This window comes from Clarias gariepinus, chromosome 10 (genome assembly GCF_024256425.1).
Source record: "Clarias gariepinus isolate MV-2021 ecotype Netherlands chromosome 10, CGAR_prim_01v2, whole genome shotgun sequence".
In the NCBI taxonomy this organism is placed as follows: Eukaryota; Metazoa; Chordata; class Actinopteri; order Siluriformes; family Clariidae; genus Clarias; species Clarias gariepinus.
In genome coordinates, this window is record NC_071109.1 from 1,609,056 (window position 1) to 1,636,926 (window position 27,871).

General features: G+C 38.1%; 1 protein-coding gene across 1 annotated transcript; it reads left to right on the forward strand.

Moving 5' to 3' along the window:
- Positions 1–5,004: 5,004 nt before the first annotated feature.
- Positions 5,005–27,663, forward strand: elovl6 (ELOVL fatty acid elongase 6). Its single transcript, XM_053506075.1, has 4 exons — positions 5,005–5,262; positions 19,657–19,788; positions 23,386–23,537; positions 26,282–27,663. Exons 1-4 carry the CDS (start codon positions 5,180–5,182, stop codon positions 26,716–26,718), a joined length of 804 nt encoding a protein of 267 aa, XP_053362050.1. The 5' UTR covers positions 5,005–5,179; the 3' UTR covers positions 26,719–27,663.
- Positions 27,664–27,871: the final 208 nt, after the last annotated feature.

Consider the following 27,871-nt stretch of genomic DNA (forward strand, 5'->3'; position numbering starts at 1 on the left):
GGAGGTGATTTTAGCTCTCTGATATTACCAGAGGTGGAAAGAGTAATAAAATTTTGTACTTAAGTAAAAGTACTGTTACTTTAGTAAACTTTTACTGAAGTACAAGTAAAGTTACCCTTATAAAAACCTACTCAAGTAAAAGTGAAAAGTAGCTTGTTAAATATTTACTCAGATCCCCGTTGTATTATTTGTATTATTTTTCCTTTTCACTCATTTATTTTTTACTCAGTAGTGAATATGATTTAAAATGTAGTGAAGTACAATACTTTAAACAAAACATACTTAAGTAAAAGTAAAATTACAGATTTTAAAAACTACTTTAAAAAGTAGAAGTACACAAAAAATCTACTCAATTACAGTAATGCGAGTAAATGTAATTCATTACTTTTCGACTTTGGATATTACATGGCCTACTTGAAGCACCAATATATATATATATATATATATATATATATATATATATATATATATATTTGCTGCCTGTGTGGAAACTTTAACAGTAAGACAAGTCACTTTAAGGTAGAACAATATAAAACTGCACTGTATGTGTTTTACCATTTTACTTTTTTACTGTTCATGTCACAGTTACTCTTGTTACACCCTTCACATACGTAGATGCTAGTGTAAATCTAGTGTACATGAAATGTTTAACTTTTATTGATGGTCTGTTTTTTTATGTTAGCTATATAAAACTCAAATAAATACCTAAAATAATGTTTGGGCCAGGTTAAGCATTTCCATGAAACCTTTCATGATGTTCAGAACTAATGTATGCCTTCATGGTACCGGTCGAACCAACTCAGCGACTTCAGACATTTTTAGGATGGTTGACCTACATGACAACAGTAACATTGAGTGAAGGTGTGGCTAAAGTTTTGAAATTCTCAGAAATTGTGAAATTTCATGGTGTGACTTAATTATGAAACACATTTGTTTTTGTCATTGCTCAAGAGTGATCATATGAAAGCAAATCTCATGAACAGAAAGTGTCATGTATATTAATTATAGAGATTTTTTTGAAGAAGTATCATTAGTAAAAACAAGACATTAGGCCGAGTTACTGTCCACAATCCAAGAGCGATTATTCACGTATAACTGCATGTTAGTTCCTGTTGTCACTCATGTTATAGCAGTTGTATATTATTTGTATACACTCGATCCACCATTTTAAGTGAATAAGATAAGCTTGCCATGTTACTGAAAAACCACAAAGGAAATATAAACTCCTATGTCCTGAAGATGTGTTAAAACTTACACTTACGGCTTTACCTCTGGCACTGGAGACTCCTTCAAATAATGTTACAAAAATATATTCTTACATAGCCAGGACAATTCACCATATCGATTATTACACATTTTTAAAAAATGTACATACATACAATGTACATGTGCCTTTGACAATGAAAAGTGTTTTAACAATGAATTAAAGGTCATTTTAATTGCATCTACAGTATTACACTGCATCACCACATCAGGTGATGAAAATCAGAAGAAAAACTGTGTACAACCTGGTGATTCAGTACATTCAGGTGGTCAGCTGACTTCATTTTATTGCCCCATAACGTTACTGATTCTAGACCTGAGTAACTGATCAACCCCAGATCATAACACTGTCTCCAGAGGCTTGTACAGTGGACACTATGCATGATGGGAGCATCGCTTCATGCACTTCCCTTCTCACCCTGACACGCCCATCACTCTGGAATAGGCTCAGTCTGGACTCATCAGGTCACATGACCTCTTTCTTTCACTCCAAAGTCCAATGTATATGAAATCTTATTTCTGATGAGTCTCACTAACAAGTGGTTTTCTTATGGACACACCTGTTTAGTCTCTGTGAGTCCTTATCATCGTTGTGTGTGTGTGTGTGTGTGTGTGTGTGTGTGTGTGTGTGTGTGTGTATGGAAATGCTCTTATTTTCACAATTAAACATAGCTCTGGTTTCTACTGGACATTCCTTGCCATTTCTCTTACCCACTGTGCAGTCTAACACTTCAGACATGTGTTTACTGGAGATTATTTCTATTTCTCTGCTAGTTTTTTCTCCTTCTTATTAGTGCCTGGTGATATTTATAGCATTGCTGTTGTAAAATTATGGTTATAATATTTTTTTCATCCATAGCATTTAGGTTTAAAGCCGCACGACATGCCCTGGCCTGTTGAGAGCCTTTAAACTTTTTAATATTGTGTGCTATATATCAGACAGGGCACTTACACCATGTAAACAGATGAAGCAGTCATACAAGCCACGGCTGTGATAATGAGATCAGCACTGATGGATTTTATTTTTAGCAGACAGCCTGGTGGGTAAGAAGAGATAAAGTATTTACACTCCACATCCCGGTGATGTAATGGGCTCTGATTACTGATCGCATCCCAGTGTTGCTCAGATGTCTGGACAAACTACTACATTACTACATACTATGCAAAGGGGCCAGGTTTTTACAACATGTTGCGATTTGATCAGATCCACCTACAAATTAGGAAACTTTGTACACAACATATTGGCACTCTTATATCTTATTGATTAATGGAAAAAAACCAAAAATGTTCACAGTATCCATGACTCTAGAGTCAGGGGGAAAGGGGGATTAATCAGAGAAACTACTAAGTGTTCAAGTGTAACTTTAAAGGAACTACAGAGATCTAAAGTTCAGATGGGAGAAGCTGTGCACATATGAACCACATCACTCCACAAAGCTTGGCCTTACGAGGCAGAAGCTAATCATATAAAGTCTTGCTCTTGATGTAGATTCAGGGTTGTATTATTTTTTAAAAAGGAACATTTTTCTCACTTCTTGATCTCTTTTGATACAGTTTGTTTATGTAAACTCATGGTTCTTCCAGGAATAAATGAACTTCCTTTATTGTGATCACATGACACTTAATAAAAAACAAGTTGACTACCACACTATGTCTGTTATGACTGAAAATAACTCCTCAGAAGCATCGATGAGATGGCTCGAGTAGCTAACATCCTCAAGACTCTGATAGACTACAGTATTTTTGGTCCGTGGACACATTTATCAAAAAAAGTATATTTATGCTTCTTAATAGCAAGCTAGGATTGCACAAAAGGGTCTACATGTAAAAAAACATACAAACATAAATCCATTTACAAATTATTGAAATATTCAAATCTTTAGCGTTTTAAGATATATTGCATAAAGTGTAGAATTTTTATAGACCAATACGCCCTGTAATTCTTTATTCATAATCTAAATTTCTTTATGCTGCACGCACATGCGCACACAGACACACACAGTGCAGTGAGTAACTTCATACAAGGACATCAGCTGTGTGTGTCTTAGCTTGAGATTGCAACTACATTAGCTAGCAAGCTAATTAGCCACAAGAAATTTTCACAATAATGAGTGAGTAAGAAATGATTGACAAATTATACAAATCAAAAACAAGTGTCTTGGACGATTCCTTTGACCCATTCCAGGTCAATTCTCAAAAAACAAACTTTATGACAACAGTAGTTTAATTTGATTTTGTTGTGTATATGAACTTTTATTGGATGTGTTCAGAGACAACAGGAAGAAAAAGCTTTTATGGAGGTGATGTCGGAGCCTCTGACGAGTGTATGTAGCTAGTACATTTAGCTTGATTAGATTTTTTTTTTTAGAGAATGACGAAGAATATGTAACAAGCATGACTAATTTCCAGACTGATTGGTTTTAGTTAATTAATTCAATATTTTTTGGTATGTATCTTTGAAAGCTATATATTACTACTACTTTTTCTTGTTAGCAGCACAGTGGCTTAGTGGTTAGCGCCTTTGGACCCGCCCACCTCCAGAGTTGAGCGTTAAACTTGACTTACTTAGCACAACAGCTTTACAGAAGTGTGATTGACGCCCCTTTCTTACTCCATCTTCATCTCTGTAGGTGTCTCTATAGAGCTCTTGCGGTCACATGATTGAGAATAAAAACATCCGCTATGTGTGACGTTTGCACATGGGAAGGGGCAGGGGTAGCTCAGTGGTTAAGGTGTTATACTACTGATGGGAGGGTCCCAGGTACAAAGCCCAGCACAAGCACGTTGCTCTTAACTGTTCAGATGTAAAATGAGATAAAATGCAAGTCGCACCGGATTAGGGCGTCTGCCAAATGCCATGAAATTTAAATGTAAATGACCTCTCCTGGGTACTCTGGTTTCACCACACAGCCCAAAGACGTGCAGATTAGGCTAATAGGCATTCCAAAATTGCCCATAGTGTGTGAATGAGCACGTGAATGTGATACCATGGTTGTAAAAATGGGAATAAATACAATAGCCTCTAAGTTCTCTGGATGGATGGAGGGATGGATGAGACAAACTATAAGCAATACGAGTATGTCTTCATTTCCTAGAGTGAGATAATATTAGAGATAATATTTAACTCAGCTGTTGTCATTGTTGTTGTTGAAGGACACAACAACTAACACTTGATAAAATGTGCATATTGCACAAGGAGCGAAGTGTACAAGGAAGTGTCAGACTACTGATCGGAAGGTCTCAGGTTTGAACCCCACCACCACCATGTTGGCAGTATTGGGCCCTTGGACGGGGCCCTTAACTCTCAACTGCTCAGATGTATAATGAGATAAAAATGGTGTAAATGTAAATATCGCATATTGTATGTTTTAATTAGGGTGAAATTGTACAGTTGTTCCTTTGATATATTTTGCATGCCACAATATACAGATATTAAACAATTTATTGTACACACACTTGGATGTTATAAATAGAAAATACATTTTTAATGATGTGTGTGTGTGTGTGTGTGTGTGTGTCTAACAATAGAAATAAGATGCATAAACTGATGCATTTGCATAACACATGAGATGGATTAGAATTTAAATATTAAAATATACAAATTGCACTGATTGCATCATTAGGATAAATGTGCACTCGAAACCTGGAACGATCCATGTCGTACGTCAAAGTGTGCGAAAGGTCGACCAAACCCTGAGCGCGAGGAGAAAGCGTTACGGCATAACCAGAGAGGGCGTTCACACACACACACACCACGCATATATACACACACCACATACCGGATTGACATCGCAGAACAAGTGAACACACACCCAGAGAGAGAGAGAGAGAGAGAGAGAGAGAGGAGAAGAAAAGGGAAAACCACACGCAGAGAAAATAAAAGCGGAAGTGTGTCGGTGTGTCGCGCGCAGGGATCATGTCGGTGCTCGCGCTACAAGAGTACGAATTTGAGAGGCAGTTCAACGAGGACGAGGCAATCCGGTGGATGCAGGAGAACTGGTGAGTGCACAATGTCCACGCATTACACCGAGAGACGAGCTAAACCCCAGCTTGGGCATGCACGGTGCCGGGTTCGGTAAATAATGGCACCCTGTCACACTGACCTACCAGCAGTGTGAGCATGAAACCACTGCACTGATGTGAAACCCCATTCCCCTGGAGAGCATCACTAATCTACTGCCAAAGCCTTGCATCACTTCCGTCATCCTATATGATCAGATTCAGCTAGATTAGAACTCACTTAAACGTGCATGTCGTTTTTTATTTCAGTTCATATACAATTTGTGTTTTTTTTGTCTTTCGATTGTTGAAACGTGATTCAGCATCAGGGTGGATGTGTCCTCAATTTCAGTTTCACCCTCCCAACTCTGTGCATGTGCGTGCACATCACAGAACAAGCCATTGAATCACCTGGTGTCGGGTCTTAATTCATATAAAATCACTCCTCCAATCCGACCTGGTTCTACTGTATAGACATATAAAATATAGACATGCATGGATGGATGGATGGATGGATAAAAACATGCACAAGCAACAGGATTGTATGGAAGTAATGTAGGAATCAAAAAGGAGGGATGGTGTTTATATTTGATTACTATTATAAATCGTTAAAATGGTTTTATTTAGGATTTATTGGTTAAAACGTTTAAACCTTAATCTCTAGAATTCAGCTCCATTTCAAGGCAGGTGGACATATTAAACAGTTTTCCCCATCATGCTTACTTATCTTCTATCCCATCGTAAAAAGAAAAACAATTCATTTAATTCAAGATAAATAATTTCATTTTAAAAACATTCCTAGCATTGTCCATTTATTCCTATAATTACTTCCTGAAATGTAGGGCGTCTAAATCCCACCCTCCTGCCGCTCATTCGGGTGACGTCAAACCCACAAACGCGTCTGTGATTGGACATGTGACGTGGCGGGATTCTCATCAACCAATCGGAGAGCAGAGAAGGGCGGGAGCGTTCGGAATGCGGGCGGTTCTTATTGCACGTTCTTGTCATTTTCGCGCTCCCACGTGGAGACGGGGCACGAATCCGTCCAATCACAATGGTCATATGATGTCTGCTGACAGATCCGTCGACCAATCACATTTCAACATGGCTGTTGCGGTGTAGGAAGATGCCGGCTCAAAGCCCTAAAACGCCTCAGAGCACGGCGTTAGCGTCTCACAAAACAAAACACCTCATTCAGTCAATGTTAACGGTGGTTAAAGAGTGTATTCCTCATCTCTGGGATATTTCTGAGGAAAAAAAAAATTATATATGTTTATATATATAAACACACACATGAACATGTGTGTGTGAGAGGAAGAGAGAGCCCTTACAGCTCACAGCAACCATTTTAACCATTTCTGCAGTTTTTAACAAACATACAGTGCTCAGGATTGGGCAGTATAGAATGACAACCAGGCAAACTGATGAACAGAGTTTTAGGTCATTTTAATCAACTACAAAACATGACTGAGCAAAAAAAAAAAAAAAAAAAAGGTTCACACAGGCAAAGAAATAACACATATTGGTTTCGGTTGTGAGTTGAGAGTTTTACATTTTTGCGACGTCATTCCAATATTCCAGTAGTGGTACAATTAATACATTAATAAAAGTAATAATAACATTCTTTCTACCTGACATCTGAAAACCAAAATACCCCAAAAGGTTCCAAATGTCTAAATCCTCCCTGTTAACACACACTGCAAGGCGTCCATTCAAGCATGTCATTTTCAAATTGTACTTTATTTGTTGAACAAACCTGCAAAATATGCCATAACATCCATAATTAGTGACCAGCCAAAGCTGCGTAGCAACCTTGCTTCAGAAAATCACAGTGGCGTGGTGGTTAGCACTGTGTGATTCCTGCTTTAAGTCTGTGTGTATGGAGTTGACATGTTCCCCCTGTGCTTGGTGGGTTTCCTCAGGGTACTCCGGTTTTCTCCCTCATTCCTTCCAAGGACATACAGATAAGGCTAATTGATGTTGAAAGTTGACTGGAGGTGACAATGCTCACAAAATTGGAATTAATAAAATAGTCACCACTGGCCTCCATTGTCCCTAGTTCGTCTACAGATGTTTCGAGATGGATGGATGGATGGATGGATGGGTATTAAATGTATTTTGTGACATCACAAAGGGAATTGTTTCTAAATCTGTATTATCCCTAAACAGTATTTATATTTGGCATCAAACTGGAGATTTGTAAGGACTAACAAATGGACAAACCAAACACACAGCAAAATACGCAAAGTAAAGAATAAGTGCACAGTCTGGAGTGTGCTTGTCTTTTTATATGGCAGCAAATTGCTAATGACACACAAAAATGTGTAATGGGAATGTAGTTAGGAAACATCTGTGAGACAAGTTGGTTCCTGAAATGACTTTCGTTATAGCTGTGATAAACGGTTCCCATAGCAAAGAAACTTCAAGATGAGATCTCACGTTAATGTCTTTGTCTTCTAGATGGAAATGAAACATCTTTGAGACTTGAATGACATTTAGGCGTTTTCTGCATCTTCTCAAATGTGTCTCAAATATGGCTCATTACCTTTAATTCCCAGAGATAGTTTACATTTGTCTTGTGTGTGACTCACATATGCAGTCTTTGAGACTTCAATGAGATTTTAGCTGTTTTCTAAATCTTTTTAAATGTGTCTTAAATATGTCTCATTACCTCTTAATCTCAAGGATGGTTCATATTTGTCTTTTGTGCGACTCACATATTTTTGGTTTCCCCAAAGCAGTGTTTCCCCACATATTAAGTATACAGTAATTGTAAACTGTGCATTCGGGTTTTCTGATATGATCCTTAAAAAAAAATCTTTGCTTAGTCATGTGTGTATAGTTAGTTAAAATGAAACAAAATTGAGTTCTTTATATTAAAGAATATATTCTGATGAAAAAATGATATATTTTATAGTATATTGCACTCTATATTGCACAATCCTGACTCATGTACAGTATTTCTATTAAAACATAATGCAAAGAATGGCTAAAATGGTTTTGGTTTAAGAGCTAGGGTTCTCTGTCAATCAGTGCCATCTACACTAAAGATTGTTTAGTACTTTTTTTTTATCTTACTCTTTACATATGGGTAGATTGAGGGAAGGGTTAGTAGGTTGGATTTCTAAAATGAAGATATGTAGATAAGTAGGTTGGTAACAACTAAAGTCAATTAAATTAAAATTTCAAATTCAAATTTTATTTGTCATATACACAGTCATACACAATATGATATGTAGTGAAATGCTTAGACAACTGCTCGTGACCTTAAAATAAAAGACTATGAATAGGAAATAAATATGAAAAATAAAAAAGAAGGTAAATTTAACTAAGAAAGAATAAAATAAAAATATAGAATTAAAATTGAAATAAAATAACTGTACAAGAAAAAATACACAATATAGAAAATATATGAAGAAATATAGAACAATAAGAAAACAACTGTACAAGTAGATGTACAGTAGATTTATGGCTTTTTTGTGTGGAATGAAGTTAGATATAAATGGTAATACAAAAATGGTAATGTCCAGGGTTGTGCAATCCACATATTTAAAGTGTCTTGTGCAGTGCAAATATGCTTAAAGTGATTTATTTAAAGTGGCTTGTGATGGAGTGATTTAACTAATGACCACGAAGTGTAGTTGTGCAGTGGCCACAAGTGTAAACGAATGTCCAGAACGTCCACTGCACAACTACACTTCGTGGTCATTAGTTAAAATTGCTTTGTAATATATAAATGTTTTATTTCGAAATCTAACTTGTTAATTAAAAAAAAAATGCAACCATTACCAATAAATAGCTAAAATGCAAAATACAGAATATTTTTTATCGAGAAGTGAAGCAATGAGATAATGTTTGTGTTCAGTGATTTCTGTATACACATCATTTAAGACCAAACCTATTTTTAATTATACGTTTATGACTAAATGTTCAACATTGTTTCATGGCCACCACAATTAAGCCTAAAGTACAGATAGATTCTAATAAAGACATAATTTTCCACAATTTCTCCCACATGTGCTCCAAGCCTGCAAATGTTTAAGTGTCCAGTGTGTTAGAGAAATGTGCAGCGCATCGTCAGGCCTTGGTGTCAAGACTGCAAAAAACACTTTATCCATCATTCATCCAGACCTTTAGCGCGCCACGCACTTTGAAGTGAAGAAGAAGACCAAGAAGACAAAGCGCAGTCAAAATGTAAGTTAAAACCACAAAGTCTTTGGTAAAAAAATCCGTGGTTTAGCATGTGGATTAGCATATCTAGCTAAATTTGTGAGGTTAAAGTTGTTTTTTTTTTGGTAAAAATCAGTCAGCTGGTTACAGTATTATTAATATTAGGGTTGTTTTTTTTTTTTTTTAATAGTAAGGTAATGTTACTGCATGATCAGTTTTTGAAAACCAGTAGTTTTATTATAGTGTTCAGTATTTAACAGTAGTTACCAGAACATGTAACTTTAGAGACATCTATCTTTATCTTGGTAATTATATACATTTTACTTTAACTGGGTTCTTTTCAGAAGCATGCCACCTCAGGAGATCAAGAATGCAGGAGAATGTTCCGGAGTCTCTTCAGCACCACGTCATCAGTCAGGTAAACACCAGCCCATGAGCTCAAGCCCACCTCTCAACCTTCAGAAAGTTGGGAATGAAGTATCTGAATGGTGTTTAGGTAAATCTCAAATGTTTTAATATATATATATATATATATATATATATATATATATTAAAACATTTGAGATTTACCTATTGTTCCATTAGATACTAAGCAGCCTCAGGAGTTGCAGACTTTGGACAAACTTGTTGGACGTCCACCACAAGAGAAGACTGATGTAGCTGGTGAGAGAGAACTTTTTCTGGCATTGGCCCGTTCCTGTAGCCCTTACGTACAGCAAGCAACCAATTTTCCCTTAAAAAATTGATTTTGATTCCTTTTTTTCACTGGAAGATCGTCACAATGCTGTGGCCTTTGTATAACTTCTGTATAAATCATACTATGAGTTGAGCAGTGTGACACTTAATATCTTTATCAGGTTTTATGACATTTTGTATCATTTAGTTTCTTGATTTGCCAGATTTTGTCTGTTATATTGTGTGAATTGTAAATTTATTACACTGTATGCTGTCAACTGAGGATTTCTGATATGTTCAATAAAACTATAATATTTCTCATTTGTTTCATGCATCTCATTTATATCTGACTTTAATCTCATTATGGTCTTATATAATAGCTTATATAATTTTCTTCTCCTTCAAATGCAGTTCTGTTTCTCATGGACATCTCAGATTTCTCAAATGTTTCTCAAAAGTATGTCTCGCTTTCTGTCTCGATTATGGTTCTTTGTTTCTCCTAAGTGGGGTATGGGAGAAATAGAAAAGACAAAGTCGAGCTTGTAAAGAGACAGCTCAATTCAGTCTTATGAGACAAGAAAACGCTCATTCTGAGCAACAACATTTTGCTAATTCATCACCACCATCTCGCTCTGTCTTGTTTTCTCACATTCTCTCTCTCTCTCTCTCTCTCTCTCTCTAATATATATTTATTTTTCTAAAATGCAACTTATAATTTTACAGAGAAACCAGAAAGCATGAAGCTTCTCTATGTCCTGAAGTATTTTTCATGCTAAAAAAGCTTGCAAAGCACCCTGATTATTATGTTTTTTTTATGCATTGTTAGTCTTATGTTATGTGGTGTGTCCTACTTACAAGTCAGCTGTTACTATAGAAACAGTAAAGCATGAGAACGAGTGCAGTAATGTCAACCTTTCATTTGTGTTACTGCCAGAACAACTGTGTGATTATACAAAAAAACCCAGAGAAATCTGTAATGCTGTGGAGGTTAGGACAGCTCCTGGGGTGATAACGGGGAAATATTTATTTTGAAGCATATATTATTTCATAGATAATTTGAAAACTGCATACTATACCACATGCATTTGTTGAAATGTGGCTCTCACTTATAGCACCATTTGTTGTTTTACTGTAAGTATGCAGTTTCTTATCTCAGTTACATTCTCCTTTTTTCCCAACAACAGCCATGTTAACAGTCAATCAAACCAGTATTAAAGGTTGCACTAACTCAACCTATTAAGCCTTTGCAATACTATATGTCAGATATAAACAAAGTTTCTGTATGTAGAGCATTTTTAAAATACCATTCAAAATGTTGTTAAACCCGAAAGAAGTCTTACGATGGAATGTTATTTACATCAGTACGATCTGCTCCAATGTAACCTAAACAACCAGTATATAACCAGTTTGTGTGGAGTTATGCATTCCTGTCCTGAAAGGTTGCCAGAATCTTGATGATGCTACATCAGCTGCCAGGGTGCTGCCGTCAGCTGTTTATTGTGTGTGCGTGCGTGCGTGTGTGTGTGTGTGTATGTATGTATATATATCCACACCAATTATATATTGGACCAATTATCACTTAAATTTGTTAATTATAGAGCATATTTTTACCCCTGGGGCCAGGGGTAGCTCAGTGGTTAAGGCATTGGACTACGGTTCGGAAGATCCCAGGTTCAAACCCCACAACCACCAAGTTGCCACTGACGGGCCCTTGAGCGCGGCCCTTAACCCTCAACTGCTCAGATGTGTAATGAGATAAAATGTAAGTCGCTCTGGATAAGAGCGTCTGCCAAATGCCTAAATGTAAATTATAAAAGAAGCAACACTATTGGCCTTGAATTTGCTTCCATGCAAACCCCTTTATTTCATTACTTAACCAATCTTGGTATATTGTACCAGAGTTTTATAAGGTAATCACTCATTGCACAACTAAGTTCAAGTTGAATTCACTTGCTATTTGCATTGGCCATCGCCCTGATTCAAATTCTCATTGGCTAACTCAGGCAGGACAGGTCTAAGCTTGTTTGATGGATGATATTAAAAGGGTTGCATGTTTTCGCTTGTTAAAAGTACAACTGAAGTTTGGTGGAGAAATCCAACAACAACAGGAACATGGGTAGGGCAGTTGTGGCTCAACGGTTAAGACTCTGGGTTAATAACCAGAAAGTCAGGAGTTTATTCCCCATTAATGCAGAGCTTTAACCATGTTTCTTCCATAAATATATGTATCATGGCTGCCCCTGCTTCTGAACAATCTACATATAAAGACGTTTAATGCGCTGTGATAACTTCCTGTAACATAAATTAACATGCAAACAACACTGTCTTTAAGTGGTAACTACTCAGGCTTAGTCTATTTTTTCTTATATATGCACATTTATTCAATACAATCTAAAATTACAATCAACTTAAAAACTGGTTGAAAACTTAAATTATTTAAAGCAAAAAAAAATTCTAAAAAGTCTACTTGTCAAGGTTTACAGTGTACAAACCTTTTTAGAAGTTAAAAATATTATTATATTATTAAATATTGGTATTGAAAAAAATCTATATTTTAAAAGAAATCCCAAATTAAGAGCTATGTAAACTTAACACAGCTATATTTTGCTTTACATGTTTAATTTAACATGAAGAACTCAACAAGTTCTTTCTTCTCATTTGACAGTTTTTTTAGTTTTGTCACAGGACTTCTTGTTTGCCACAATTTTGGCTAGGTAAAAAAGCTACACAAGTTGAAGGCTATGACAAGTCAGGGTTGTGTGATTTAAAGACAACTACCTATTGTTTCTAATTGTGTATCAAAGGAATATATTCAGATATTATGATATATTATTGTGATATCATTATCCCTGGGTTAATGATCAGGAAGCCGGCAGTTCACGCGCCAATGATGCAGAGCTTTACCCCGTCTACTGCAGGGTCCTGTATGATGGCCGAGCGTGCTTCTCAACAATCTCGGATGTATGTATCCGAGAATTACATTTTTGTTCTGTTTTAGTCAAGCTGATTAAAACATTTAATATTTGTAACATGGAATATCAGCAATGATTAACTGCAAAAACCTCCCAAAATATCTAAAAACCTTTAGCAGATATCTTGATTCAGTCTCTCTGAAGATTAGAGCACGTTGTGGGACGCTTTAATAGATTAATTTTGGGAAATGAAGCAGCTGCCATTGTTTTGTGCTGTAAACACATCTCAAAGCTAAATTGGTCCTGGTTCCACTGGGGTTTTCAGACTCGCTCCCTACAGAGCCTTCAGGCGAACAGCCGAAACTACAGATCTTTCATTATGTTGTCAATTGTCTAATAAAAACATAAATATTGCCCTGGCTGAGTGAAAACGCACGTGCAGTAGCTCGGGATTTGGCTAAAATGCAAATAACACTTCATCCATTTTTGTGCTTTGCATCAAGAAGAAAGACGAACGCCCGTGCTGGGTCAGGTCTGTCGATGAGGTGCGGAGGAAATGGAATGTGTTTCTCTCACCAGAATGCTGCTTCCTTCACAAGTTTCAAAAAAGGTTTTGCTTATCATGAGATTCTTTTCAACACAACAGAGGTGTTTAAGTACTTCCACTATTAAACTGCGATGGTTATCAGATGACACAAGAAAAAAGAAGTTTAGGTATGTCTTACGTTCATCACACCTCAGCCAGCGGATTATGATCTTTGATCACACAGAGATCAGATGAGACTATACCTAAATCTGCTTTACCGTATGTCAGATATACATGTGAAGCAGTAATACATGCTCCTGTCTGATAGAGATCTCAACCTGTCCTTGACTGACCTGGACACGTAGCTGCTTCACTCAGCAGAATCACACACACACACACACACACACACACACACACTCTGTACGCTGTGTGTTAGTGAATTGGCCAGTATTGGTGTTACTTCATGAAAAAAAACATTCTCTCGTTTCTAGATAAAATCACACTGAGCTCAGGTTAGATAGACCGTCACGTATTTATTCCAATTAGATTGCTGCTGATGTCTCACGTCTGATTGGTCAGGAGAGAAGGCGATGATTAAATCTCACCTTCTGTACCTGCTCTGACTGTAGTGCAGGTTTATGCGCTTGTTCTTATGCGTTATTGTTTCTATAGTAACAGCTCCTAAACAGGGACATGTTCAGAGCATGCTACACATTTAAACTGATTCGAGTCACAACAGGAGAACTGCTGCCTGTGCAACTGTGACGGTCGAGAAAAAGCAAAAATCCAGAAAAAAGCAATCTTCCTGAGCACGCAACCTCTGACGCTGACATTACCATCAGACATAATGGATGAGTTGAAAGAAACCATAACAGTGAAGGTATCAGTAATTAAAGAAAAGGAAAAATATTTGACAAGCCAATAAATACATTTTAACATAAGTTTAGACCAAAGTCAACATCCAAAAAAGAAATTAGAACCATGGTATTCACAACCATAAATGAAAACGTACTGCGGACGGCATCACTGAGAAGTTAATGTTAATCAGATGTTTTATTTTTCATGATGATAATGTAGTTGCAGTATGTTTTAGTTGAGTGATGTTGCATGGAAGGAGTCTCCAGTGTCAGCGCTGTGTAACAGTCAGAGGTAACGCTAGAACCCCAAGCTTTCCCACATCTTTAGGACTTTACGCTTCTGTGCAGTTTGAAGTAACATGACGAGCTGCAATTTTATTTTTGTCTTGCTTTTAAGTTTTAGAGAAAAAAAACACAGATGCTGGTGAGGAAATAACTGTTTTATGATCAACTGTAAATATAAATGTATAAAATATATATAAATTATTATTTATTGATAAACAAATAAAAATTGCTGTGATATAAGAGGAATAAAACTCTTCATGGTGGTGACATTAGCTCTGATCAGCAGCTCATCAGAACTTTACTCTAGCAGCAGTGTTTCAGCCCATTTCTAGAAATGATTAATCGTATAATTCTGTTATATCTAAGTACAAAGTGGATCAAACACTCTGGACCCCGAGCCTGTGTACAGACCTGCAGTTTGCTTAGTAATGTGATGTTGCATAAAGAGACTTAGCTTCAGATGAGTAACTGGAGTTCACCTGCTAATCTGGTGTATTTATATTCTCTCTTCAGCTCACACACCACGAACAGACAGGCTCCTGTTTTTATGAGCAGGAGAAAGATGATAGACCAAAAAATTTTAATCCAGAAACAAGATAAAGTTTTTAAAATTCGTTAGCTTCGGCTAGTAAAGCAATGTCCAAAATAAGACTAAACATATTTTATGTTACAGCTAAGTTTCAAATTTTGCACATTTTACATAGTCAAGGTCAAAAATTATAAAAAGTTTTATGAATTTTCCTTTTATGGATCATATCTGCTCACGTATTTAAAAGCCTGAACTCCGCCCCTCTGTGCACGTCCACACATGAAGCTCTCTTGAAACATTTCTGAACGCAGAACGATTCCCGCTATTGAACAGTCAGTTTAGCGCCAGTGTTTGTAAACAGCAGTGATCAGTTTAGTGACGGAGCTCTCTGTGATCATGAGGCGAAGGCGAAGTGGACTGTACCGTAAGCAGCGGCTCAATCTGGTGTTCACGAAAGGAATCGCGGAGACCTAAGTTATTAGCAAGAATTTGAGGAGCCTGGCTAGGATGATTAGCTACGGTATGTGTGTGTTAGATTATAGCCGGGTGGTCGAGGTCAGCGCTACGTGCAAAACAGAATTTATCATTTAATACAAAATTCTTAGCAGCAATTAACGGGTAAATGATAGTACGCAACCGTACCATGTTACTGCGTAACATTTGTATTTTGTCACTGTGGGCGTGGCTGTCCAGGGTTATATTATAAATATAGTTGCTATATACAGTTAATTAACACATATCCCAACCTGTGTTACATTTTAAGATTGTACATAACAGGATAAGATGAAACCCTTGTTTTATTACTCCTTCTCTTGGCGTAGGAACCACCCGAGGGTAGAAGCTACTGGCATCTGGGACAATTCATTAGACTGTTACCATCTCACATCTAACGCGCACAGAATTGAGAAACTCTGAATTAAAATGTTGCTTGCTGCTGAGCGTTTTACGTCTGTGTAGTAAAATGAACAATCTCCGTGACTCTGTCGTGGTTGTTTGATGTGAAGAGAAGGAAGGGTAGCCTGTCTGACTGAATATTGTGCCGCAGTAATGAAACCCAGCGCCTCTCCTCATCACCACTCTGCTCAGAGACGAAGAAGGAGGAAATGCACCCAGTTTTTCAGTCACCTTGTTTTGCCCCTGAATTCAACAGCATGGATGGTGTGCATGTGTGTGTGTGTGTGTGTGTGTGTGTGTGTGTGTGTGTGTGGTTATACATGGCCATTTTATTTCTCCCTTTCATAAAGAATCATCTTAAGCCTTAACAGACGCACACACACACACATACACACGCAGTGCCTTATACATCACGGCAGATTTCAAGGTCGGTCTGCGTAACGATCCGTAACATGGTGCAGGATGGTGGGCAGGATGGAGCAATATGGAGCAGGATGGTGAGCTTGTGATGGCGATCGAAGCATCAGCGAAAAACAAACCCCGAACGCACGTGTGCTGATTTTGTGCCCTTTTTCCCGTCATTGTGCTGCGTTCACTAAAACCACACCAGCTGTTCGCAGAGCTCGTTCTGCTAACGCCGCTCTTCTCAAACTGCAGATTTTTCTTTTTGCCTTGTGCACTTGGTTTGTGTTTTAAATTAACTCGAGATGCAGTTTGAGTGAAAAGCAGCTCGGTCCAGATGTTCGTTGCTGCAGGTGCTTCATTAATTACCGTCTGCTCCGGGTTTGCTGAACTCAGACGGAAGGAGAAAATAAATGAACAAACAGAAATTAAAAGACGAAAAGCAGAAAAAAAAGATGACATTAGGTAGTCTAACTCGGCTGAGCCACACCCATTTCTCAGGATTTCATTCCCAGTGTGGATCGGAGAGTTCTCACTGCAGCTTCTGTCTTGCTCATTCACCCTTGCCACAAACGTGTGAAGTCCTCAGTTATGTGAGAAGTCCTTTAGTTATGGTTAAGCCCCAAGTCCAAGGACACAACAGACATCCAAACACATTACAACAACTGTTTTCATTCCATTGCTTATTAATATGTAAAAGTCTATTCTTTTGAATATTTCAGTACTGAGAATGCCCCGATACGAAGCTTGCTGCAGTCACTAACACTATAAATGTTACCAGCATGCTAACAGTATAAACTCTACCACAGTACAGCCAGCTAGCTCACACGTCCCAATATGTCTCAAAATTTAATTTCTAGCTAATAAAGCTAGCAAAACAAGACTACACGGCTAATGTCCCAAAACAAGACTGTGATTCTGACTCTAATATATACATAAAGGACTTTTGAATTGACGTATCAAAGAAGGCCGTACGTTCGTGAATGGCGATCTCGGCTGCGGTGGCTCGGAGCCCACTGCATTCGTCCCGTGAACACTCAGCAAGTTAAACGCCTGAACCCTGAAAATCAACAGATAACTTCTCACCGACTTGAAAAAGGAAGAGCCGCATCCGCATCTGTGTGTACTGTACACACACTCATTTACCAACGCCACTTGCACATTACAGGAACTCGGCTGGGAGTTATCCTGAACAGTCCTGACCTCGCTCCAAGACGTTTCCACATGTTTGGGCCATTAAAGGAGTTCCTGGGAGGACGTGGTGCAGGCAGTCCGATCATTGCTCTGGCGTAATGAGAAAACTAGCACTAGTGAAACACTGCGAAAAGTGCATTAATGTCGCAGGGCATTATATAGAGAAATAAATGGAGTTTTTACTCTTAGAATGATGTTCAATGGAAGTGTGTGTATATATATATAATAATAAAATGCTAGCTAACTAACAATACAAAGTCCTAAAGAAAAAAAAACTAGCTAACAAGAAAACTATAGTCAAGTATAAATAGTAACATAGCCGAATATTATTATTATTATTATTATTATTATTATTATTATGGGCATGGTGTCTGAGCTAGCTGCAGGACGGAGAGAGGAGATGTCTTTTGCTGCACAGTGCTGTGAGGTGACGCAGTGCTGTCCTTCTCGCTCTTCTAAACAAAAGACAGTGCTGTGAAGGACCAAGGAGGTCAAGAACGACTTCATTGTCTTTGCTTGAGAAATGAAGCAGGCGGAGACACGGCGATATTTAGCGATGTCCTTGTATGACCTCCTACAGGGGATCGGGGCAAAATGGACTAGACTGAGCAGCTCGCAGGCTTTAATTCAATTTATTGATCAAATCTTTTTCCGCTTTTGCTCCAAGTCCTGGAACACAAGATCTCCTGGGAGTATTTTGATTTTCTTTGCAGAGCACACGCTGTAGTTCCTGGAAAGAGAATAAAGCGTCTCAGTGTTTTGGGGACGAGGACGTTGGCAGGGGCCACTGCTTCAGTTTACTCCCATAATTCCTGCTGTCTAGTTTTTCTGATTCTGGCAGCGAATGACAGAAGCACGGCGATGCCAAGATCTCGATTACGACACGGCAGTCCCGCTGATCTGAACATGTGACCCAAAAACATTTCAGTCTTTTAAATGTAATCATGATTTATACCCGTTGTATTAGAAGTGGTGAGATAAACAGGACCTTAAAACTGGGACCTCCGCAAAAGTTTACATGGATAAAAAAATTCAGTGTGTCGCTTTATAACAAATACTAATTACTACTATTGAAACTGCTGATGTATAAGAGAAATATTCCAATAAGTGTAATGTAAATATTTTGCTTCTAATTGAGATAAATAATTACAGGTTTGATTTCGACGATGTTTGTGCAACCCTAGACCATAGTCACATGTGCTAAAATTAATATGAAACTTAAAGCAGCAGTGTGTAGGTTTGGAGCAATGTGTCTGTCTTGCTATGAAAAGAGCATTTACAGCTATAATAAGAAACTAAACAAACACAAACTCTGGCATTTCCGTTCTAAACGTCAGTATGAATTTAAACACGGCGGCCTGGGTGGAGTACAGAGCCTCAGTCATGCATGGAAATGAAAAGAATCATTAAAAAAAGTTTTAATTCCGCTTGCTCTCCTCTTGATTGAACTATTTTGTAAAAATACTGAATAATTATTTTTTAAAATATTGATAACGATGAAAGTGTTTGGGGAGTGACCTGACCTGACACGACTCTTTATTTTGTTCTTTTATGTTATTTTTGTAAAAATTATTTGCACAGCTGCTGCCATTAAAACTCATTTGTATCTGCTAAAATTAAACATTTATTGACTTGGACAGGCCACATGCTGCCTTCCTTTCCAAATATGGACTTAAAGACACACCCACATTTACTTCTATGGCTGTAAAGACACACCCACACAGACGTTTTCTCATTTTAATAAAATAAAATAAGATGCCTACATTTCTCCACTTAGTCCTAAAGACACACCCACTTAAAGATGATCTAATTCCCATATGTGGATTTAAATACATGTCTTTAAATTACAGTCAGATTTGATTGATTATTGATTTTGGTTGTGAAATTAATATGTTGATATTTCATGCCGTAGTCCTCATTATTCAACCGGATGTTTGTTCCTGTGTGCAGGAAGAAGTCCTTCCTGTTCTCGGCGCTCTACGCAGCCTGCATCCTTGGTGGCCGGCATGTGATGAAGCAGAGGGAGAAGTTTGAACTGAGGAAACCTCTGGTGCTCTGGTCCTTAACACTCGCTGTGTTCAGGTAAAGTGCTGTGCTGTTACTAATAAAACATATTACAAATAATGAATTAATGCTGCTGATATATTTGAGGGGACATTTAGACAGAAAAGGGTCAATATATATTATATGTACTGTAATGTGCAGTGGGACAAAAAAGTATTTAGTCAGCGACCAATTGTGCAAGTTGTCCCACTTAAAAAGATGACTGAGGCCTGTCATTTTCATCAGAGGTATACCTCAACTATGAGAGACAAAATAAAAAGAAAAAACGCCCCAGAAAATCACATTGTAGGATTTTTAATGAATTTATTAAGTATTTGGTCAATAACAAAATTTCATCCCAATACTTTGTTCTATCCCCTTTGTTGGCAATGACCGAGGTCAAACGTTTTCTGTAAGTCTTCACAAGGTCTTCACACACTGTTGCTGGTGTTTTGGCCCGTTCCTCCATGCAGATCTCCTCTAGAGCAGTGATGTTTTGGGGCTGTCGCTGGGCAACACAGACTTTCAACTCCCTCCAAAGATTTTCTATGGGGTTGAGATCTGGAGACTGGCTAGGCCACTCCAGGACCTTGAAAGAAGCCACTCCTTCGTTGCCCAGGTGGTGTGTTTGGGATCATTGTCATGCTGAAAGACCCAGCCACGTTTTATCTTCCATGTCCTTGCTGATGGAAGGAGGTTTTCATTTAAAATCTCACGATACATGGCCCTATTCATTCTTTACTTTTCACGAATCAGTCGTCCTGGTCCCTTTGCAGAAAAACAGCCCCAAAGCATGATGTTTACACCCCCATGCTTCACAGTAGGTATGGTGTTCTTTGGATGCAACTCAGCATTTTTTCTCCTTCAAACACAAAGTTCTATTTTGGTTTTATCTGACCATATGAGATTCTCCCAATCCTCTTCTGGATCATCTAAATGCTCATTCAAATGATTATCCAAATGCTCTCTAACAAACTTCATACGGGCCTGGACATGTACTGGCTTAAGCAGAGGACACGTCTGGCACTGAAGGATTTGAGTCCCTGATGGCGCAGTGTGTTACTGATGGTAGTTTTTGTTACTTTGGTCCCAGTTCTCTGCAGGTCATTCACTAGGTCCATCCGTGTGGTTCTGGGATTTTTGCTCACAGTTCTTGTGATCTTTTTGACTCCACGGGGTGAGATCTTGCGTGGAGCCCCAGATCGAGGGAGATTATCAATGGTCTTGTATGTCTTCCATTTTCTAATAATTGTTCCCACAGTTGATTTCTTCACACCAAGCTGCTTACCTACTGCAGATTCAGTCTTCCCAGCCTGGTGCAGGTCTACAGTTTGTTTCTGGTGTCCTTTGACAGCTCTTTGGTCTTGGCCATAGTGGAGTTCGGAGTGTGACTGTTTGAGGTTGTGGACAGGTGTCTTTTATACTGATAACGAGTTCAAACAGATGCCATTAATACAGGTATTGAGTGGAGGACAGAGGAGCCTCTTAAAGAAGAAGTTACAGGTCTGTGAGAGACAGACATCTTGCTTATTTATAGGTGACCAAATACTTATTTTACTGAGGAATTTACAATTGATTCATTAAAAATCCTACAATGTGATTTTCCTTTTTTTTTTGTCTCTCATAGTTGAGGTATACCTATGATGAAAATTACAGCCTCTCTCATCTTTTTAAGTAGAAGAACTTGCACAATGGGTGGCTGACTAAATACTTTTTTGCCCCACTGTGTCTGTACGCCACCACATTGAATTTAAAATAAAATCCTGAAGATGTGAGCATAGTCAATAATTTCGGCTTTAATTTTGATAAAAGTGAATTACAGCCATTTTTATACACAAAAACCCCATTTTGGTGCTTATAAATAATGGAACAACCTAGCGTTATTACAAACATAAGGATTGCCTTTAATACTTCGATGAAAATCTTTTGCACTCAGTGACTGCCTGCATGGACGTGACCAAATGTTGAGTTTCTTCCCTTGAAGTGCTTTGGCAGGCCTTTACTGCAGCTGCCTTCAGTCTTGTGTTCAGTAAGTGAGAAGCATGCTCTATTGGGGTGAAATCAGGTGAATGACTTGGCCAGTGAAGAATATTTAATTTATTTGCCTTGGGTAGCCCTCATTGTATATTTTGTATTGTTATCCATCTGCGATATGAATCAGTATCCTACCGATTTTGCAGTTGGCTGAGTCTGAGCAGTATGGCCAACTTCAGAATTCATCCTACTACTTTTATCAGGTCATCAATAAACACCAGTAACCCGTTCCCCTGGCAGCCATACACACTTGTGCCATAACACTGCATCCACCATGTCTGACAGATGATGTGGTGCTTTGGATCATGAGCTGTTCCTTTCTTTTCGTTTTCCCATCATTCTTAAAGAATCCAATTAAAGAACTGGGCAGGCTTTTTTTGGTGGTTTCCGGTCTAATCTGGCCTTTCTCTTCTTGAGTGTTGCCATTAGTTTGCACTTTGTTGTGAAGCGCCTGTATTTACTTCATAAAGCCGTCTCTTAAATGTAGACGTTGACAATGATGCCTACCTCCTCAAGAGTGTCCTTAACTTAACTTTTTTTCTTCACCAAGGCAAGGATTCTGCATTCATCCACTTAGTTGTCTCCCATTGACCTCCAGGCATTCTGCTGTGGCTGAGCTCGCCAGTTAATTCCTTCTTTTTAAGAATGTTCCAAACTGTTGTATTGGCCGCTCCCAATGTTTTTGATATCTTTCTGAATGTTATTTTTTGTCAGTCTATTGATAGCCTCCTTCACTTGCATAGACGCCTCATTTTGAGAGACTGAGTGAACACCACCCACTGAATGTGACTCTCTGAACCACCTCCATGTCTTTTATCTGCTTGATTAGTCATTGAATAATGATTGAACAGGCCACACCTGGCCATGCAACTGCTTGTCAGCCGTTTGTTCCATTATTTATGACCCACCAAAATGGGTGTGTGTATGGAAAAGGCTGTAATTCCTGAATGGTAAATCCAACACTTTTGCCAAACGCCTTATATTTTAACTGAAAGTCATGACCTTGCTTACATCTTCAGTGTTTTATTTCCCATTTAATGTTGTGGTGGACAGAGGCCAAATATATATATATATATATATATATATATATAAAAAGAATCATTAACCTTCCATCAAGGTTAATGAACCTAATACCAAGGTAACTGGTGATCAACTTTACGACTGGCTGATAATATTTAACTGAAGTTCCACCATTTGCACTTATGTATACCGTACTCTCATAGCACTCGAAGGCAGCATGAGAGAGAGAAAAAAAAAACTGAGGAAGAAAGTGTGAGAAAAGATTTAACCTGAAAAGTTGACCCTGTTTCACACAAACTTTAAAACACCGCCATAAAGCATGAGATCTTTGTCCATGGCTAGACCACAAGAAATAATAATAATATGTCATGGTGAAAGGATAAATTTGCAATATTAAGCATTTAAATACTATATAAATATTAACATTATATTAATAAAAAATGCATAATTATTTATCCAGCTGCTGGTTTCAATTTTTTGTTTAAGTCTTTAACAATTTATTAAATATAGCTACACGCTAAAGTGTCCTGAACACAGCCTCAATAACACACTGCTGTCTGTTTTCTGCTCTTTCTGCATCAGTATATTCGGTGCCATTCGCACGGGGAGCTACATGACGTTCATCCTGATGACTAAAGGCCTGAAGCAGAGTGTGTGTGATCAAAGTTTCTATAACGGACCCGTCAGCAAGTTCTGGGCGTACGCCTTCGTGCTGAGTAAAGCACCGGAGCTCGGTGAGTCCTTCCGCAATCCCAAACCTCCATCTTTGCTCATCGATTTCAGATAAAAGTGCACTGGGCGAATAATCCCTTTAGCAGAACGCATCGTAATGATTAAAGTAAATATTTCACCCAAAGAGATCGTTAGCGTTATGCCGATGAATGACGACTGTGGCTAATTTTTGTTTAGAATCTGTAATGCTAAAGGAATAAATTAGGAATAAAAAATTGTGTAGTAGAAAATGCTAAAAAAAAAATCTGATAAAATATGATACCTCAGACAACCAAATAAAACATCCTAACTGGCAAATTGTATTTATATTTTGATAAAGAAATTACCTCACACAATGGCTAAACAATAAAACATGCTAACAGGTAACGGTTATTTAGATTCTGCTGACGATTTTACCTTAAAAAAAAAAAAACAACACTAACTGGCTGTGTTAGCTAGTGTTAGCTAATCAACTAAAACATGATTAATGATAACTGTAGAGTCCGCTAAAGTTATACACTAGCACAAATGCTGAACAATGAAACATGCTAACAGGTAATAGTTACTTAGATTTTGCTAAAGTTATTACCTCATACAAAAATGCTAATAAACTAAACCATATGCTAGCTGGTGTTTAAAATCTGTTAAAACAAGTTTTACTGAGGGGAAAATGTTGGTAAGGAGTGTAAACACTGCACAAATCAGAAATACCAGCTAGTCCACATTCTCCAGTAGTTACACACCTCATCAATAAAACGTCCTGGGAAACCCGCACCGCGGCATTCACTGGCAGCTTTCTCGTGTGCACACGCGCGTGCCTACATGTGTCTTATTGTTCAGTCATACACCTATTTGTCTCACCGCAAGACGCGGTATGTGTGTTTGTGTGTGTGTTTTCTGTCTGATACACACCAACAAACAGGGCTCTCCATCTCACTTGTAGGATCATGTTTTGCTTAAACATTTATTGACTGTCAGTGATCTATTGATGTAGTAACCAAACACGGACACACACACACACACACACTCACACACACCTCTACATTATGTGTCTGACTCACATGACAACCATCTGACAATAAATCGGCCCCGTTTACTTTGACCAACACCCTGCCTGGCTTTGTGATCTGTCTATCTCGCGTTTATAGTTTATACGGTTTTTGCCGTGACCTCCTCATGACCTTGAGCGACCCACGTTTCAGGTGTATTGTTTTCGCTTTGGCCTGTCTTAGTTACCGCATGGTCACACTATCAAGTGACAGAGCAACAGCGGAGCCATCATTTTCTATACCCGTGTGCTACGACGCTGCGATTTGTGCGGTGTCTAAGCAGTAAATCCAAACCATTGTCTGGAATGTCAGTGGACGTTAACTGAGTTGGTTTTTATTTGTATAGAGCTTTTATTAGTGGACATTATCACAAAGCGGCTTCTGTAAAATAAAAAAATCTGGATTTGAATTAATAATTGAGGAAGTTTCTAAATTTATAGATTGATCAGTAGATAAATTAGGGGAAAATTGATTCAATTATGTTGCATGAAACTTTTGTAAGGAGAGTCTCGTATGGCCATGTTGAGTCCAAAAGCGACTTTTAAATTATTTTAAATTCATATTTACGTTTTTGATATTTATTTATTTTGATAAAATATTGCTGTATTTTTATAATCCTTGCTTTCTAAATTATTATTGGTTCACATACGAAATTTATAAAAGTGTGATACTGTTAAAAGTGCTTGGGAATTTCCAGCTGATTGATCCTATCCACATACACATATGAATATAGAGGAACTTGGACACTTTTTTCACCGTTTTTACTTTAAACATACAACTTTAGGACCGTTACAAAAAAGTGTCAGTGCTTCACTGAGAATAAACCACAACACCCATTTAAACAAGACTGGATTCATATAAAGTTTTAAAAACACTGATGATGTGTTATAGCTGATTCAGCTCGTCGGCACCGCCCACCTTAAAACCCACACCTGGATCAGTCCATGCGTCAGGACGTACAAATACACACGAACGCTTCAGATACAGGTTGCCGTATCCGAGCGCTCTATTGATCAGGCAATAAAAGATTTCTCAGTGAGACTGTTTGCATTCGAGAACCATTTCTTTCTCTTTACTGAGCTTATCTATGACTGTGTTTGCGTTCACAACCATTTAGCGTTTGGTGTATCGCTCAAACAGTAGTGCTGCCCGTCTACTTTTTACCTGACGTAAGATTTATTAGGAAAGTACAGGTGAAATGCAGAGATAAAGGTTTTGCCTTGTCAGTGTGAGTTGGCAGATGTGTTATTGGCCATAAGGAGCGTTTTCATGCAAAAAGATGAATAAATCCCCATGGTCATTCTGTCTGAGGATAATGTCTTTTGGAAACACATTGGCCATAAATTCCATAAAACTAAATACTATAAATGTTTATTTCATTAGTTATGTAAAAAAACAAACAAACAAAAAAACTCCACGTTGCAGCGTTGAAGGTTAGGAAGATTTGAATGCACAGAATGATGTCATTGAATCTGCATCTGATTTATAAGACTAAGGCACCTGGCGATTGCGCTTAAATGATGTATCTGCTTCAGCAGTGTGGAAACAATTTAAGGAAAGTGCTAGTGTTTTACATTAAAACAGAAATTAAAATTAAGGCTAGCTTAGGTAAAGTTAGCTCCGCCCCTTCCTTTATCTTAAATGTACAGATGTCTTGTGTGTTAATCGCATGACTTCTGTTGTAGCTTCTGTCTCACATCTCTTTCTCTCTTTCACAGGTGACACCTTGTTCATCGTCCTGCGTAAGCAGAAACTGATCTTCCTGCACTGGTACCATCACATCACCGTGCTGCTCTATTCCTGGTACTCGTACAAAGACATGGTGGCGGGCGGCGGCTGGTTCATGACCATGAACTACCTGGTTCATGCTGTCATGTACTCTTACTATGCGCTAAGAGCGGCTGGGTTCAGGGTGTCGCGCAAGTTCGCCATGTTCATCACGCTTACTCAGATCACCCAGATGCTGATGGGCTGCGTGGTGAATTATCTGGTGTACCAGTGGATGCAGCAGGGCCACGAGTGTCCATCACACTTCCAGAACATCATCTGGTCCTCGCTCATGTACCTTAGCTACTTCGTGCTCTTCTGTCAGTTCTTCTTCGAGGCTTATGTTAACAAAACCAAATCCAAGAACACCACCAAGAAGATCCAGTAAAAAGAATGACCAAAAGATAGATTCAAAAGGGTTGAGGAAGATAAATAAGAGGACCAATGGGAGGGGTTTACAGAACCTAAGTTGATCTAAGGTTGAGCTATGCTTGTGCATACTGTAATACTAACACACATACAACCCCCCCTCCACCAGGGGGGGCTCTACTGAGCTGCACTGAAGAATTACTATTATTATTATTATTATTATTATGATCATAACTGAGAAAAGTGTCTTTATGTGATGTTTATGTGCCCAATGCTATTCCTCACATAATATTAAAAGTGTCTACATATAAATATACAAAGAGAGGCGAATTTAAACCTGAATAAGGGAGTGTGATAATGAGGGAAGGATGTAGATTTATTGTCTAAATTGTTCGTCTTTAAGGTTAATGTTATTAGCGTTAATGTTCCATTTTAGTTGTTTGTTTTTTATGGATTAGATGCTAGAGTGAACTTAGCATAGTTTTGTACAGTAGACGCATCAACGCCGCAGTGTTTCTGTGTGTGTTTGTATGTGTTTCGTGTTCGGCATCGCAGCACCAGATTCTCTCAGGTTGTCGCGGAGTGTTCCACTCGATGTGCATATCATTTAGGAATGAAAAGAGAAAATCCTAAATGATAAAAGATTAACGAGCTGAACTAATCACGTAGACCTGACATTTCAATGCCAATGAACAAAACCAATGAAATAATCATTAAAAAAGAGAAAGACTAAAAATAAAAAGACATTTGGGTGTGAGTGCTCATCCATGCAGCCATCAAAGCCATTTATCCGAGCCCTTATTGCCCACTAGGGGCCATGACGTATTACTTTCTGTGGCTGAAGGTCAGTGTCCATTGTCCTCTGCTCTGAAAACCAAGTGCAGAAGAAGGCCAGTGCTGTGGACCCGAGCGTGTGTAAACCTGCACCATGTCTGTGTTCTCTATAATAAACCTGTTTGTTCAATGGTGTCCATTTGTCTTCTGTTCTACAGCTTTCTATCCTCACAACATATTCACACAAATCCTCAAGTGAGCTGTTACTAATCACTAATACATTCCCAAAGTCGTATATCATTCTTGAAGAGAAAGAATAATTAGAATAAAGTCCGCCGCATAACTAGAGCACCAGAGGAACATAGAGATACTTAATCTGTTAAAATAGGAAAATATAC

Excerpts from the sequence above, each read along its gene's own strand:
- elovl6 (XM_053506075.1), top strand. The coding sequence starts at position 5,180 with ATGTCGGTGCTCGCGCTACAAGAGTACGAATTTGAGAGGCAGTTCAAC. Across the intron at positions 5,263-19,656 it reads CGGTGGATGCAGGAGAACTG|GAAGAAGTCCTTCCTGTTCT; the intron begins GTGAGTGCACAA and ends TCCTGTGTGCAG. Across the intron at positions 23,538-26,281 it reads GAGTAAAGCACCGGAGCTCG|GTGACACCTTGTTCATCGTC; the intron begins GTGAGTCCTTCC and ends TCTCTTTCACAG.